At 40.9% G+C, this 17,838-nt stretch overlaps 1 protein-coding gene across 5 annotated transcripts in view; it reads right to left on the reverse strand.

Annotated features, from left to right (window-relative positions):
* The window catches only part of SLC9D1 (solute carrier family 9 member D1), a 37,022-nt gene that overhangs the window by 13,713 nt on the left and 5,471 nt on the right, over positions 1 to 17,838 (reverse strand). For all 5 annotated transcript variants that reach the window (XM_084844558.1, XM_084844557.1, XM_084844556.1 and 2 more), the window contains 7 exons: positions 17,455 to 17,634; positions 16,365 to 16,556; positions 12,388 to 12,516; positions 11,128 to 11,220; positions 8,513 to 8,699; positions 4,365 to 4,482; positions 2,920 to 3,115 (listed from right to left, as the gene is read on the reverse strand). In XM_084844558.1, coding sequence (XP_084700684.1) covers positions 2,920 to 3,115; positions 4,365 to 4,482; positions 8,513 to 8,699; positions 11,128 to 11,220; positions 12,388 to 12,516; positions 16,365 to 16,556; positions 17,455 to 17,634 — 1,095 coding nt within the window. The remainder of the gene's footprint in view (positions 1 to 2,919; positions 3,116 to 4,364; positions 4,483 to 8,512; positions 8,700 to 11,127; positions 11,221 to 12,387; positions 12,517 to 16,364; positions 16,557 to 17,454; positions 17,635 to 17,838) is intronic.

A 17,838-nucleotide genomic window follows, 5' to 3' on the forward strand; every position in this document is an offset into this window, starting at 1 on the left:
AAATCCAAGGTTTACGTGATTTGTTGGGTAAGCCATGCCTTGAATCCTTGTAAGTCAGAAGGCAGGGTAAAAATAGCCTAACAAACTACCACCAGATACTAGATTGGAATGGGTCAAACCCACCCTCACTGGATCTTGTATTAATTTGTGCTTTTCAGAGTTAAATGACACATCTACTGCTCTGTCTTGTGTTTCTTGGACTTTTGGCCTCACTTTGTATGAAAATTTATTCTTACACAACTAAGTTCAGTACCACCTAGTGACTGAACTATATAATGACTGAACTATTCACACAAACCTAGCAAGGATGTACATCTGCTTCAGAGGAAGCACAAATAGTGAACCATAGCAGGCCATTTCAGAGGTATTTAGACCTCCTCCAAAGTGCAGGGGGTCATCACCAAAGCAATGTGAAGCGAAATGGGATAGTCCCAATGCTTCAGACCACTCTGGAGCTTCATGGGGTATTGGAGCACCTGTCCAAGCCCCAATGCATGCTTTTGCTTTCAGAGCAATTCTGCAGCTATCAAAGGGGGAAAATAAAGTCTGCACACTTGAAAACAGCTAGTGGGAGCAAAAGTCCCCACCCAGGAAGGACCTTGCTGCCCCCAGGATGCTTAGTGGGGGGTTGGCTTTACCCCCAGCAACCATTTTTGTGGGTGCAGATTCCATTTCCCCCCTATGCAAATCAACTGAGTCAGCATCTTGGGAAAATAAAGTCTGCTCTCCCCCTGACCCCCCCAGCCAAAATGGCTAAAAACTCCAAGGGACCTCAACAGAGACATCCAAAGCTTCAGAAAACCAAAAGTGAGGCTCCATTTCAGGTCCAAAACAAAGCAGGTCAAGGTTGAAGCAAAGTCGCCTCTATCAAAATTGATTTTTTTTTTCTGTGCACACCCTACCTATGCACTTAGGTTACCATTTCAGGAACTGACCAAGGAAACTCTAGCCCACAGAAGCTTATGCCACAATAAATTTGTTATAGTCTTAGATGCCACAATACTACATTGATTCTCTTACAATACATACATTTACAAAGAGGATGTACAAAAGTATTTTGGAATGCACACATGTTGTAGCAGGCATCATCTCAGAAGAGGCATTCTTCTTGTGTGAGAGAAAAGGAAGAATGCCTCTTTCAGATAGTGCTTGCCATTTGCAGTTTTAATAAGCATTGGATTAAAACTAGTATTTTAGAAGCATCTGTTAATTGGAGACACTTTTTAGTTGATGGAGGGAGCGAGCCTATGGCCCTTAGACAGCATCTGGGGGACATCAGATATTTTGGATTCCTGGATCTGAGGCCGGAAACAGCACTCTGACCTCGGACCCAGGAGTCTGAGCTTCCCTCCCCTGCTCCTTCGCAGCTGGCATGGAGAGAACTGCACTGGCTGTCTCTACAAGCTCGCAGACACAAGCTTGTAAAGCAGTGAAAGCGGGTGTGCCAGTGGGCAGGGAGGGGAGACAAGGGATATGGGCTATCCCCAGTTTCCTTCCCCCCTCCTCCTCAAAGCATCCACTAGATGGGTGAAAATGCCTATTTAGCTAAAATGCCGAGCAGGAGGTGCAACATGCTTCCTACTCTGCAATGGATACTTGTAAGCCTCTGAGTTCGGAGGCTAACGGGTACCCAGGGCGCATCGAATAAGATTGCACCCTAAGAGTTACTAATCTGACCAGTTAATGCATTAAACATTTTAGCCCTACTTAGTAGATGCCCATTCCTCCATTAAAGCATATTATTTTATGTATTTACAATATTTATATACTGCTCCACATCAAAAGATTTTGGAGCAGTGAACAGCAAGGATAAAAGAATAGAACACCATATTAAAACATTTAAAAAGAGACAAGTTCTGATAAGGCCAAATTTACTATACCACATCTGGTCGCTCAAGGAAAGCTTCCCAAAATAACAATGTCTTCAGGAGGTGCGGGAAGGAACACAGCATTGGCACCTGCCCGGCCTGCAAAGGCAGGGGGTTCCACAGGAAGGGGGGCACCACACTGAAGGCTCTTTTCCTGGTGGACACCAGCCAGGCGATGTGTCCATGTGGAACCACCAGGAACATGCCCTCTGATGATCTCAGTGACCAGGCAGGTTGGTAATGAAGGAGATGCTCTCTCAGGTATCCTGGTCCCAAGTTGTTTAGGGCTTTGTACACTAGTACTAATACTTTAAACCTGGCCCAGCAGTGAGTAGGCAGACAGTGCAGTTCCCTCAGCAAAGGAGTTGCACGCTTAAAAGGGGCAGCTCCTGACAACAGCTGAGCTGCTGTGTTCTGCACTAGCTCCAGCTTCTGGACCAGCCTTAAGGGCAGCCTCACATAGAGCACATTGCAGTAATCCAGTCTTGAGGTTACTAATGCTTGTACCACTGTGATAGAGCTATCCCTGTCCAGGAGAAGCTGTAGCTGGCGAACCAGCCGAAGCTGGTAAAAGGCACTAGCTATAGCTAGCCATAGCCCAAGGTTCTTTTGTTGTAGGCTTGGGCCTTAACACATAAATATGCATCAAGGCTTGCCCTGGCCATAATGTCTGTAATCATGCCAGCTATACGAGTGGAACTTTGACTATACAGTTAAGAAAGTCTTACACTGGGGCCAGATGTTTGGGTGGGAGGAATCCATGAGTCAATTTTCTGTCTTTAATCTATAATTAACAGGTTCAATTTTGAGTTTCAATATTTTTAAAACTTATTTACACATACAGAAGGTTAATATTAAATAAATTAGATTTAGTAATGCCATCAATTTAGAAGTCATTACATACCAAAAAAAGAGCCTAGTTTTCTTATGACCTATAACCCAGCTTCTATGAATCAACTCAACATTATTTAATGTAATTATTTAAATTTTCAAAGGAAATATATTACTATATCAGATGCAGATTAAAAATAAAAATATTTGGAAAGATTACCATTAACATAAAGAACATAAAAGCCGATATTCCTAGAACTAGGATTTCTTTATTTCCTTTGCTTTCCATATGCAACTTGCGGTAGTATGGTCCTATTAGATAAGTCTTTAAAACAAGACATATAAGTAAGACGGCAGCCAGAGAAAAGAGAATTTGTCCAATCAGCGTCAGTATTCTCATTATTTCCTTGATAATGCTAGAAAAGGGGAAAAAGTCAGTTTTAGCCTCATTATTTTAGTAGTCTCTTCTTCAAATTATTATTATTTAATTAAAAAGGAAAATACAAATCTGCATTTTTCATTTCCTGTTTCCTACTGAAGGAGTAGTTTCCTACTGAAGAACAGGATCACTGCCATTTTAGTCTAAAACATCAAAGGCTAGTCAACTTCGGGGAACAGTCAAGGCTGAATCAATTTATTCTGGTTTATACTTTTATAAAGGATAAGGTAATACTGAAGTTATGGCAACAAACTATTAAAATCCATTCTAATTTCTAAGAGAAATTTCAATAATAATAATAATATTATAAATTTCAATAATAATAATAATAATAAGCAATAACAATAATATAAAGTTTATTTGAATGTATTTAAAATTTAAGACATAAGGAGACCAGTTATCAACTGGTGAGGTGTCCTATGCATGTACAAATTATAGCATGCACCAATTTCTTTGTCAATCCCTCTTCTGCAATATCCTTATCAAACTGAAGGCGGTTCAAAGAGCAATTTGAAGGTAGAACGGCAGAGACCAGTAGAGAGAAAATTGAATAAGAAACTTCAGTACACATCTAATTCATGCACATCTCTGGATTACAGCCAAAAGCAGTGTGTACTTGCCATAAAGATCAACGGCAAACTTGTTATTAGATATGTGATAAAACACTTAGAAAGCAGTCCTATGGTCCCTGGGACAGCCTTCCAGAGACCATAGGATATTTCAGAGTCTGCCCTCTGAAGCAGTAGACACTCCTACAACTTTGGGAGGGAAAATCTGAACAGGGATACTTCCCCTATTAGACCCCTCGCAGCTGCCATGGAAAGCACCACAGTGGCTTCCCCACCCAATGTCACCTCCAGTGAGGATGCAAATGAGGGAGAAGGGGGCAGGCTGGGAGGGGAGGCACAGAGGATCTGCAGGTTCTTAAAACCTCCCAGCATCCGTCTCCACAACTCCAAGAGACACACTCAAAATTGTGTCTAGCAGAAAATCAGCTGACATCCATCAGTCCTTCTACTCCGCCAGGCATTCTGCTAGCAGAGCATAGGATGTTCAGAGCACTCCATTATCAGAGCGCTCCTTAGAAATTGCTCAGTTAATTGCAAGCACATTTTAAAGCTGAAAAGCATGAAGCAAAATAGAAACACCCAATGTATACTGAGATCCTTGGAGGAAGGGAAAGATAAAAGTGTCATGAATAAAAGCACATGGATGAACTTTGTTACCTGGAATGTGTGCCAACTCCAGCTTGAATAAGGGTTGGCATGACAGCTATAAACAAGCCAAGCTGTACATCCTGCATCACCAACATTGCAAGCAGAACACTACTATAATCAATATCTCCTGTTAGACAAAAAGAACAGACATTAAGCATGTGCAGAAACTATAGTATTACTAGTAACCATTTCATTGATAAGGATGTGCCACTTTCTAAATTCAGATAATCATGTATTTGTTGTACAATATGGGTTGGATCCAGATTTACGCTGGATCAACTGCACTTACAGAAGTAGATTTTCCCACCCCTACTTCCATGGCAGTCCCTCCAGCCCCCTGAAAATGCAACACCAGAGACCGGGTTCAGATGATCACTTAAGAAGCCATTGTGGCTTCTCCTCCCACAACTACTATTTGCATAATTCTCTGCTCTGCAGCACAGGTTGGCATGTCGTCCAAACCTGGCATGCTGCACATCCAGGATGTGCAGCAGAGAGGGTGGGTACGAAGCCACTCCCGCCGCATCATGTGCCAGGTTCGGACATGCCAACCTGCACTGCAGCATTGGCAATTATGCAAAAGGCAGTCGTGCAGGGGCAGAGGAGGAAGTCACAATGGCTTCTTCTCCCTACGCGATTATCTGAATACCCCCAGAGAGCCAGGAGATTGGCTGAATGGGGTGAGCTGTGGGGTGGGGGAGATCCCACAAAATTGGGCAGAAGGTCCCTTCCTCTTGCAGAAGGCAGTTCCTGGATCCAACTTTATATATTTTGTCCAAACACATACTTGTCGAAGTGTTACAGAACAAAAGATAATTAGTATCCAAGAAAATATTGTTTGTTTATAATAGTTCTATACCACTTAATATAATAAAATCCTCACCCAAGGTCAGGGCTCTAGCCTTGGCTGAGGATGTAAATGAGGGGTTTCACATTAAAACACATAATAAAATATAAAAACAAAATAAAATATAAAATCTTTAAAACATTAAAATGTGTGAAGTTCTTACTCCTGTTGATGAAACCCTTGCTTGTGTGAAGGTGTGAATTTCATAATGTTTATTTTTAGATGAAGACTGATGAGAAGTTCATTTTTGATCCTCAGAACACAAGCTGAGTTTCAGGACTTTATAGATACCATCCCTAAAGGCTGCTTTCCACTTTACTCCCTTAAGATTAATGTGTGCACACCTGTGTTTGAAGATGCATAGATCATGGTGAAGCTGATACCCTCATCCATTTCCCAAGCTAGCCTTCGCCAACCTGGTGCCCTTCAGATGTTTTGGACTATAACTCCCATCAGCACATACAATAGTCATGGATGATGGGGTTAGTCATCCAAAACATTTGGAAGGTACCAGGCTGGGGAAAGCTGGCCTTGGCCTTTATCTGGAATCCTACGTCCAGGCTATCTTGCAGAAGTCTGTTTTACACAAGAATCTGGAAGTGCCCCCAGGCAGATTAAACTTCCTGAGGGTTCTCTCCAGCCTGTGGCCCAGTTCAGATGACACGTTATTTGACCCCTGACAAGCCATGGTGCATGCCAGGCGACATACTGAATATTCAACCCCTACTCAGGGGTTGCCATGTTGTGCTAAACCAGCTGCTGGGGGTTATTTTAGGGTTAAACAACCCTAGCATAATCCTCGGTTTGTTGTAAAGTTATGTGAGGGTTGTTTAACCTTCAAATAACCCTTGGCAGCCAGGTTCGCATGATATGGCAACCCCCAAGTGGGGGTTGCATATTCAAAATTTTGCCCAGTATGCACCATGACTCGTTGGGAGCTAAACAACCCCCAGTGAGCTCGGCATGTCATCTGAACTGAGCCACAGGCTGGAGAGGACCATCAGGAACCTTAATTTGGCCTGGGGGTGCTTCCAGTTCCTTGTGGCAGCTGCCGGCATGATCACATCGCTCCAGTGCTGAAGGAGTTGCACTGGTTACCAGCTGTTTTCCAAGCCAAATTCAAGGTGTTGGTTTAAAACCCTATGCAGTTCTGCATAGGGTTTTAAAACCTTTAAAACCCTATGCAGTTCTGGCCCAGCCCATCTCAAGGAGCACCTCCAGCAACACCACACAGGCCACTCAACAAGATCAGCCTCGGATGGCCTTCTCTCTGTCCCATCAGCCAGAACAGCTAGGCTGGTGAGGACGAGGGAGAGGGCCTTCTCTGTGGTGGCCCCCACTCTGTGGAACTCCCTCCCTAGGGAACCCCGCTATGCCCCCTCTTTAATGAGCTTCCGCCATGCACTGAAAACTTGGTTATTGAGGCAGGCATTTGGGGTGGGTTGGGGTGGGTTACGGTATTTTTAAATAATGTTTTAATGTATAATTTTACTGTTTTAAATTGTACCATTTTACATCGCCCAGAGTGGCCGGGTGACTGGTCAGATGAGTGATTAAGAAATTTAATCAAGAAATAAAGAAAATTGTGTAAAAAATACTTCTGCAAGGCAGCCTGGAGGTAGGATCCCAGATAAAGGCCTAGGCCAGTCCTTCCCTACCTGGTGCCCTCCACATGCTTTGGACTACAAATTCTGGACCCCTACAGTATAGCTGTTTGAAGTCTCTTTCAATGGAAAATCCAGAGTTTGTTCAGATGTACTTGAAGGCAATCACTGAACATAAGAACAGCCCAGCTGGATCAAACCAGAGGCCTAACTAGTCCAGTATCCAGTTTCTCACAGTGGCCAACCAGATGCCTATGGGAAACCCACAAGCAGAAGGAAGACAGAAGCCCTCTCCAATTCTTGCTGTTCTCCAGCAACTGCTATTTATTTATCTGATCCTGGGAGATAGCATATCCTCATCATGACTAGTAGTTATTGATAGCATTATCTTCCATAAATGTAAACAATTCCATTTTAAAGCCATCCAAGCAGGTGGCCATCACCACATCTCGTTGCAGTGAATGCCATAGCTTAACTATGCACTGTGTGAAGAAGCTCTTCCCTTTGTCTGTCCTGGATCTCCCACCATTCAGCTTCACTGAATGACCCCAGGTTTTAGTATTATAAAGGGGAGAAAAAAAACCCCTCTGGCTTTTATCTGCAACAGGTGTGCAACCCAAGATCCAGTCCCATAATTAGCCTATTCCCCATACCAGACAGGTAGCAAATCATCATTCAAGTTCCAAAGCTAAACATGTTGATGTATTAGCAGGAGTCTATGAAGACTTCTTATCAAGCTTTTATATTTCCGATGGGTTATTATCTTGCTTGCATATATGCTTCTGAAATCTACCATTTCTTAAAAATCTGAGGCTTGAACTCCGTAGAAACCCACACCTCTAGCATTAAAAAAAAAAAAAAGCATCGGTCAATGCTGTCACCGTACATGCTAATGCATGAGGCCTGTTATCTCAGATGCTATTAATTGAGAATCCCGGGCTAACAAATCTTCAAAAATAATTTAGTGCATGGATGGCATTGGGTTTCATCAACTTCCAAGTCAGAGAAGATCCATGTCCATCAATTAATACAGAATGTCGGGCAGTTGGCAAACTAGGCTCAAAGAACTGGATTGTATAACAATAGTGGCTAAAGTGCTTGGACCAAGACCATCTCAGTTCAAAACTGTCATTATTTAACCTGAAGTTAACTGCTGGTTAAAAAGAACCCTGCTACTTAAAAGTACCCTTCTACAACAATCAAAAACCCATGGAGGGAGCAATCCTATGGCCCCTAGACAGTGTCTGGTGAACATAGGATGTCTTTGATTCCTTGATCTGAGACTGGAGACGGCACTCTGACTTGGATCCAGGAGTTTGAGCTCCCCAGAACTGCACCGGCTGCCTCTATGAGCTCACAAACAGGAGCTTGTAGAGTGGTGAAAGGGGGCATGCCAGTGGACGAGTAGGGGAAAAGGCTATAGACGTGGGGCTTTGAGGTTTCCCCAGCCGTCCCCCAGCCTTCTTCCCTCACCCTCTCTGAAGCCTCTGCTAGATGGGCGAAAATCCCCATATAGCTAAAATGCAGATCAGGAGGCGCAACACACCTCCCGCTCTGCATTGGATACTTGTAAGACTCCGGGTTTGGAGGCTTACAAGCACCCAGGGCGGATCAAACAGGACTGCACCCTAATACTTCTGAGGTCAATTCTTTTTGCCATTAGGCAAAATTTACATGAGTGTATTCTAAAGTCAAGTTCCACCTACCTTCTTTATCTCCTCGAGCACTCCCTGCAAGGAATCTGGATACCAATGGTGTGCTTGATAATGATAAACAAGTAGCAATGAAAACACTCTGTGTTGCTCGAATTTGTAGAAAGTGTCCCCACAGTAAGCCAAATGCAATCATCAGGAGTGTCATATAACAGGGTCCTTGCAATGATATCTTCCACACCTTTGAGAATAATATTCACTTAGATTGGCATAATACAGTTTCAACATTACTCTTACAATGTTGTTACTTTCAATTCAACATTAAAGTTTAGTGCAGTTATAGTTTTCAGAACATATGAGATGTCAAAGGTTCTTTAGACCACCAAAATGTTTTTTCACTGTCACAAACAAAAGCTCTTGTGACACCTTAAAGATGAACAAACTTATTCTGCCATGTATTTATTTAAAATTATTTTTAGGCTGCCTTCAAGGGCATGAGCTTTTGTAGACTATACCCCACTTCTGGGAATCTCCCAGAACAGTGTGGGAGGTCCCCAGAATGCAAATATGTTACATTTCTTTGCTTAAACCATAAAATGCCCAATAAAGACATTGGTTATGCTAGCTGGCAATTATGGGAGTTGTAGTCCAACACATCTGGAGGGCACCACATTAGGGAAGGCTGAATCACAGTGTGGCTGTAATTGGCTTCTGCATCCCCACCTTGCATCCAAACATGGCTCATTATTTTTCCGGGTATTTTTTTTATCCCCATTCAAGCCTCTGCCAATAGAATTCATCAAAAGGTTTAATTCTAACTCAGCAGTCTCTCACCCTAATCTCCCCTTTGAGGTTCCATTGCTCCACAATGGCCAATTTAAGGTCCTCAGACCACTGGGATAATGTTGTTTTTTTAAAAATCACACTACATGTGTTTAATTGACTTACGTACTGCCAGGATGTTTGCGTTATCAACAACAATTGCACTGTAAATGACCACAGTTAATAATGCGATTGTCACTTTCTGCATTGAATTTCCTTCTGACCTCGCTGTTTACAGTTCTTTCCCCTGACACACACTCCAACCATATGTACTCTATAAAACCTGAAACACTCCATAATACTTCATGCATCTGATGAAGTGGGCTATAATCCACGAAAACTTATGCCAGAATACATTTGTTAGCATAACATACCACAAGTCTCTCCATTGTGTTTGCTACAATAGACAAACATACCCTCTGGAAACTGTTTTAATGTCAGAGTTTCTAGAGCTCAGACATACGGAAGAGTATGAATCCCAAGACAGATATTTTCCCCAAGGTGATATAAGGGTGAGTATGTTTGGCTGTCATTAAAATATACTATGAGCTTGAAAACTTTAAATAGTTTAATACAAACCTGGTCCTCAAGGTTATTTAAACCAACTAAAAAGTACCAGGATGTCTATTATTCCAAGCAGCAATCAATCCTACAATACTGAGTAAACAAATAGCCTTCCACCTGTAACCTTGAACGTATATGCAATCAGTTTTGGTAATAATTCTTTAGTATTCAAGTGCTCTAATTCTCTATAATATATCTACACATTTCATTTTACCAGTTATAAAAACGGATATCTGGATCAAAAGTGAGCCATGTTTGGATACAAGGTTGGGATACAGAAGCCTCAGAATTACAGCCACCCTGTAATCCAGCTTTCTTTAACCTGGCGCTCTCCAGATGTGTTGGACTACAACTCCCATTATCCCCAGCCACCATGGCCAATGCTATACTTAATAGGAGTAATTGGAGCTGCAGTCCAACACACATGGGGAAAAGCTTGGCAAAGCAGCTGTAATCTATTCAACATTAAGTACACTTAATATGAATGACACAACAAACGTGTGCCTTTATTAATCTAGTAACATTTATCTGAAAGTAAAAGATAGTTAACATCAGGTAACTAAAAGTAAAAGATAGCCTATAGTTAAAGCTTATTTAATATTGTATGCAATCCAGACTTCCTTGGAGTGGAGTTCTGCTCACAGAATGCTCCACTGGAGGGGGCGGGGGGGGGAGGCCAGTAATTTTTTCAAATTCCTCCTACCCATGCAACTCCCAGTGCCACCTCCCATGCTGCTCAGGAGTAGCTCTTTAGGTGGAAATTGGAAGAAGTCATCTTTCCTCCTTCCTCCAGGAAAAGCCTCTGCTAGTCCTGAGCCCTTCCAGGAACAGAAGGTGGCCTTCCTTTGCAGAAAGGCATAACTGGATCCAACCTAATAATTTTCAAATTTTAGTTGTCTAGAGAATTATTTTGTCTAGCTCTTACTGACATAGCAAACCTGGTTTTGGCTGTACCATTTCAGACTGCAGATCAAGACTTTTTCATGATTGAATGCCCCTTCACACACAAAAATCCTTCCACATAGAAAAATAGATATGATTTGTAATACTGATGCACATATGATTTATTTTATAAACAATTTATTTATAAACAATTTATACACAGTTTGACTATATCTAAAAGCACATCATAAAGTGGTCTGCAACTAAAAAAATTAAATACAAAACGTCCACAGTTAACATTTAAACATAGAAACTACAAAACATAGTTAAAAACATTTAAAATCAAAAGATACAACCCTCAATTAAAATGTTTAAAATCAGGGAATAATACAGACTAATACCTTTCTTAACCTTTCAGGGGAAAACTCCAGGCCAACCAGGAACAATGTGAAGAATACACCAAATTCTCCCAATGTCTCTACCTGTACAATTGACTGAAAAACACAAGTTTATTCAGCATGACACAATCTTGTTATTGTAACAGTCTTTTTTTACTGGGCCATTTTTGCACATCACAACAAGCCACCAGGGGTTAATTAATGTGCACCAGCTGCCAGTTTGAATATGCAAGCCTTGACTGCTATGACTTGTCATGTCATATGAACCCAGATGGTGGGGTTTGTGTGAGGGTAAAATAACCCTCACATAACCCATAAAATAGCTAACTGAATTGTATTATTTTCTACATAGGCAATACTGTAAGTACTAAAGAGGTATGTACATTTGTTTACATCCTGCTTCCACAATAAAAAATTGGATAAGACTCATAAAAACGTAAATAGGTCACCACATTTGCTAGTTTTTCTGTTTTAAAAATGGGAAAAAATAAGGATCACAATCAGAATAAAGAATTAAACTGTTAACAATGGGACACATACTTCCAAAACAAAATGAACACATCTTGAACTTGAGGTGTATCATGAAAAAAGCCTAAACAGTGCAAAAGTATCTGCAGATATCTGCAGATACTAATGGAGAAAAGTTTATACAAGAAAATTAGAGCTGTGAGGCAGGAAGTTACAGTAATGTCATTGCAAAGGTTAGAAAGCCATGATACAGGAGATGTATCAGATCCTCTACTTATGTCTGCATATGCTGAGCTCTGTGTAAACAGGGCTTCCCACCATCATTTTCAGTGTTTAATCTTCTTTAGAGTAAATAGGGAATGTCTTGTTTATTAAGAGCTCTGTGTACAAACTGCAGTTCTGGTGAGATTTAGACTGCACCAAGAATGATTCCAAATGATATTTACATTTGTAAACACTTTCTCTTTTGGTATCAAAACACAGAAAATATATTCCTAACATTACTATTCAGAAATGTCAATTTTTTCCTCATTTTATAATTGGGGAAAACCACTCACCTAGTCCCTATTATCCAAAGGGATTCCACACAGTCTTGAAATATAGCAAGAATATATTTTTATGTAACATTTTTGTCACACTGAACCTGAAGAGATCAAATGTTGCAAAACAATAGCAGCTGCTCTAAGACACTATTGTTTAAGTCTCTCAGTAAGATAGTTCTCACAAACATACTTCTCAAAACATACATGCACATGCAAATTAAAAGTGAATCATTCTAGAAATATGCTCTCCTACCTTAATGCTGTTTAATCCCGATGGTCCCAAGAGTACTCCGCAAATAATGTATCCAAACATAGTTGGTAATCCTATTGTTGTGCACAGCCAGCCACAAGGCAAAGATAGCATTCCTATGGTCACAATATCCTAATGAATACAATAAAATACAATTCTACTCACAAGATGCTTACACATATGACATGCAAAGGGAGGTGGTATACATCCAGGGTAGACGATGCTATTCATCCAGGAACGAGCAGATCTCATTGTTTGGATTTCCACTGATTATCATCTAGCATTGGGCCTGTTCAAGTGATACTTCATTCCTGAGAAATTTCATATCCTTGGATTCAAGCTGGAGGTGCAGTGGGATGAGGAGTGAGCCTTGAACTCATGTGTTTTCCCTCCACAAGAAGAAAATCCTGACTTTACTCTCAAGTAAGCACGCATAGGATTGCAGCTCTAACATCAGATAGCTTCTTCTCATTATTTGAATAAATTTCACAGTCCCATCTACCTGAATACCTTTGGAGCAGGAGGAGAATTTCCCTCTCATTGGGGCATATTGAGCTAACAGATGAAGACCAAACTAGTGTTAATACTAGTTAGACAATGCTTATTTCACATTTTAAAAAGCAAAGCACACCCCTAAAGTAGTAGTTCCCTTTGGACATTTGTTATTAGTCCATACAAGTACTAGTTTTCATTTGCTCATGTTAGCTCTTACTATTGATATTGCTGCTTATTGCTACTGGTTTCACAACTTTTTTTTTTTTTAACTTGAAAGATGTAGTAGTCTGAGGAACAATGGCATTTAAGGGATAGATCACATTCTTAAATGGATTTTTTTATTTTCTTAGCAGTGAATGGCCCAATATTGCTGTAACCATAGTTACTGTACAAACAGCTTAGACCAGAAGCTCTTACGTACACAGGAGCCTAGCTCTCATGTAAGTAAGGCCACTGAACTCAATGTCAACAGCAACTCTAAATATATTTCCCTCCCTGCAATCTGAAGACAATAGGAAAGAGATTTTACTTGGAGCTAGAGATAGGAGCCATAAAGCTTTCCTACATAAAGGCAGATGTAGGATTCATAGGAGTAATTTATACCATTTTTGGTACTAGATCTCAGATTTCACATCTATTGGGACCGTGGAAAAGGTTAACACATTTAACAGTGGAGAGTATCTAATGGTGTCAAGTTTCTCCCAGTGGTGCAGAAACAACCATCCACTGACGCCCATTCCACACACTACATTTTTAAGATATATATCCAAGGTATTTCAAGCACACATCTTAAAAACATTGTGTTCATTCTTGTCACATTCATATCATTCAGCTACACTGCATCTCGCAGAATCTTCCTGTTAAGAATACTCTTGTTGGCATACCCAGGTTTGCCACCAAGTGATGTCTGCAACAGTCCTCAAAGTCAATGACCAAGATGATGCTCCAAAATGCTTTCAGACAAGAAACAGGGGATCAGAGACAGTTATACAAACTACCATAGACTGATGTGGCAACAGACATAAATAACCATTATGAATTCTCACATAAATAGGATAGATTCAGATTTTTTCTGTTCTAACATATTTGCCCAGAAATCAAAAGAAGCATTTTTATTCAATAATTTAGAAAGAGGCAGTGGTATTTTAATGTGGCATGACAGCAATAAAGGTTTGATACCCATATATTGTCTGCATGATTACAAAATTGCCTCAATGTGTGTAACCATGATGACAACTATTAACAGATTACCTCAGTGATCTCTCATAACCTAGAATTCTGGTGTACATCAAAGGGATTTTGTCATGTTTTAATAAGTTTCCTTACACTTTGAAGTATTAAAAAATCAAGTAGGTCTGCTATTTTTGAAAATTAAGTAGTTAGCCAGTTGTTGTTCAGTCGTTCAGTCGTGTCCGACTCTTCGTGACCCCACGGACCACAGCACGCCAGGCCTTCCTGTCCTGCGCTCTCTCCCGGAGCGTGCTCAAGTTCATATTCGTTGCATCGGTGATGCTATCTAGCCATCTCATCCTCTGCCGTCCCCTTCTCCTTTTGCCTTCAGTCTTTCCCAGCATCAGGGTCTTTTCCAGAGAGTTTTCTCTTCGCATTAGGTGGCCAAAATATTTGAGCTTCAGCTTCAGTATCTGTCCTTCCAATGAGCACTCAGGGTTGATTTCCTTTAGGATGGACTGATTTGACCTCCTTGCAGTCCAGAGGACTCGTAAGAGTCTTCTCCAGCACCACAGTTCGAAAGCATCAATTCTTCGGCGCTCAGCCTTCCTTATAGTCCAGCTCTCACAGCCATACATTACTACTAGGAAAACCATAGCTTTGATTAGACGGACCTTTGTTGGCAAGGTGATGTTTCTGCTTCTTACTATGCTGTCTAGGTTTGCCACAGCTTTCCTCCCAAGGAGCAAGCGTCTTTTGGCTACAGTCACCGTCTGCGGTGATCTTGGAGCCCAAGAAAGTAAAATCTGTCACTGCTTCCATTTCTTCCCCTTCTATATGCCAGGAAGTGATAGGGCCAGATGACATGATCTTAGTTTTTTTAATGTTGAGTTTCAAACCAGCTTTTGCACTCTCCTCTTTCACCCTCAACAAGAGGCTCTTTAGATCCTCTTCGCATTCTGCCATTAGGGTGGTGTTGTCTGCATATCAGAGGTTGTTGATAATTCTCCCAGCAATCTTAATTCCGACCTCTGATTCATCCAACCCGGCATTTCTCATGATGTACTCTGCATATAAGTTAAATAAGCAGGGTGACAATATCCAGCCTTGTCGTACTCCTTTCCCAATTTTGAACCACTCGGTTGTTCCATGTCTGGTTCTTACTGTTGCTTCTTGACCCTCGTACAGGTTTCTCAGGAGACAGGTAAGGTGGTCTGGTACTCCCATCTCTTTCAGAATTTGCCACAGTTTGTTGTGATCCACACAATCAAAGGCTTTAGCATAGTCAATGAAGCAGAAATAGACGTTTTTCTGGAATTCTCTTGCTTTCTCCATGATGCAGCGAATGTTGGCGATTTGATCTCGAGTTCCTCTGCTTCTTCGAAACCCAGCTTGTACTTCCGGTAGTTCTCGGTTCGCATACTGCTGAAGCCTAGCTTGTAGGATTTTGAGCATCACCTTGCTGGCATGTGAAATGAGCGCAATTGTGCGGTAGTTTGAACACTCTTTGGCGTTGCCCTTCTTTGGAATTGGAATGTAAACTGACCTTTTCCAGTCTTGCGGCCATTGTTGAGTGTTCCAAATTTGCTGGCATATTGAATGCAGCACTTTAACAGCATCATCTTTTAGGATTTTAAATAGCTCAGCTGGAATACTGTCATCTCCGCTAGCTTTGTTGTTAGTAATGCTTCCTAAGGCCCACTTGACTTCACTCTCTAGGATGTCCGGCTCAAGTTCAGTGACCGCACTATCATGGCTATCAGGGACATTCAGATCTTTCCTGTATAGTTCTTCTGTGTATTCTTTCCACCTCTTCTTAATCTCATCTGCATCTGTTAGGTCCCTGCCTTCTTTGTCCTTTATCATGCCCATCTTTGCACAAAACGTTCCCTTGAGATCTCCGATTTTCTTGAAGAGATCTCTAGTCTTTCCCATTCCGTTGTTTTCCTCGATTTCTTTGCATTGTTCATTTAAGAAGGCCTTCTTGTCTCTCCTTGCTATTCTCTGGAACTCTGCATTCAGTTGGATATATCTTCCCCTTTCTCCCTTGCTTTTCGCTTCCCGTCTTTCCTCAGCTACCTGTAAAGCGTCATCAGACAGCCACTTGGCTTTCTTGCATTTCTTTTTCTTTGGGATGGATTTCATTGCTGCCTCCTGAACAATGTTACGGACCTCCGTCCATAGTTTCTCAGGCACTCTGTCTATCAGGTCTGATCCCTTAAATCTATTCCTCACCTCCACTGTGTATTCATAGCCAGTACTAAAACCTTAATACTAGTATTTTAACTACCTCAGTTCCATTTATAACAGTTTACCTTTATAAAATGATGATCAGCACGTGGAATGGTCGAGTCTCTGGGTTTAGTAAGTATGTACTGATTGTTTTGAGAATCAATAAGCATACTTAGACCCAAATCATCTTCCACCTCTCTTTTTGAAATATTTCTTTTTGTATTTGATTCATCCTCTTCCACTCTTAAGACAGCTTCAAAATTAACTCCTCTCACCTGTGAAGGAAGCAAAGATTTCTCAGTATTTAAAAAAATATTAAGGGCAAAATCAAATGCCTCACTTGTGCAATGAGACTTTCCCCAATGGGTCCCCCAGACCTCCAGAGCAATTTTGAGGGTTTGCAGGGGGCTGTACAGAGGAAAGGAAATCGCCACTGGCAGAAGCCATTCCATTGGCTGGAGGGTTAATTGGATACAACCCTTAATATTCCTGTATTTTCTTTTCATAGGAGAAAAAGGAGAAAAAGAATTTAAAATAAATAAAACTTGCACTTTGTATCACTCTGCAACTTTACAAGTGCAATCCTATACATGCTTAGACAGAAAAAAAAGTCATACAATTCCCAGCAGGCTGGGGAATGCTGGGAATTCTAGGAGTTTTTTCTGTCTAAACATTCATAGGGTTGTACCTTTAGATGTGCTAATACCAAACTATCCAGCACTATGTCCCGAAGTCTGGCATTCCAGTTTATAAAGGCAGTTTGCATTGCTTTAAAATATACTCCAGTCAGTAACGTCTCGAGTATCTATGTTGCAATTTTATATTCTCAACCTCAAGGTTTCTAGCTTTGCTACTTTAATTCATACATTTATGAAGAATGGCACATTAATGCTACTTTGTATTACTTGCTTCTTTCTCCTCACCACTGAAATAAGACTTTCAATTGCTTTCTTGGATTCCTCCCCATTCCATAGCCTTTTAAATCAGACTTTATATTCCAACAAGCAATGGAAGCATTCATCTTCCCTTTTGTTTTTCTTCTGCAAATATGCCACTTAATTATTTTTACTTTCTGTTCCCCAACTGATAACATTACTTTTAAGATATTAATAAACTGCTGTTATCTCATGAACTGAATGAATAGCTGTAAACTTAATATCTAAACAAACTTACTGACTTGTTGTCATCAAAGGCATGCTCTCCTATCTCCTCTTCCAGTCTATCAGCTGCTTTTCTTACATCTTCAAGAATCTCATCAAGGATGGATAGACTTTTATTTTGATGCTGCATGTTTTTCAGGGCTTCAGCCTGATGTTTTTCTGCTGCTAGAAGTTCAACATATTCGGTTTCCTCCTGTTAGGATTTGTTAAAATGCTAAGATATTTTTCAGAGCTCAAATATCAGTATTTCATTTTGCTGAAACTTTGACAAAACTGAAAAGCTGACTTTTGAAAAAGCTGCAGAGCATGTACTCTGAGCAAAGCTTTCTGTGGTTCCTGAACTACCTTTCAGCCATTAGATCCTCAATGAAGCTGGAGTGATAGTATAAATGTTTAA

The sequence above is a fragment of the Heloderma suspectum genome, chromosome 3 (assembly GCF_057233095.1).
Source record: "Heloderma suspectum isolate Gila_16-S chromosome 3, 16-S_ref, whole genome shotgun sequence".
NCBI lineage: Eukaryota > Metazoa > Chordata > Lepidosauria > Squamata > Helodermatidae > Heloderma > Heloderma suspectum.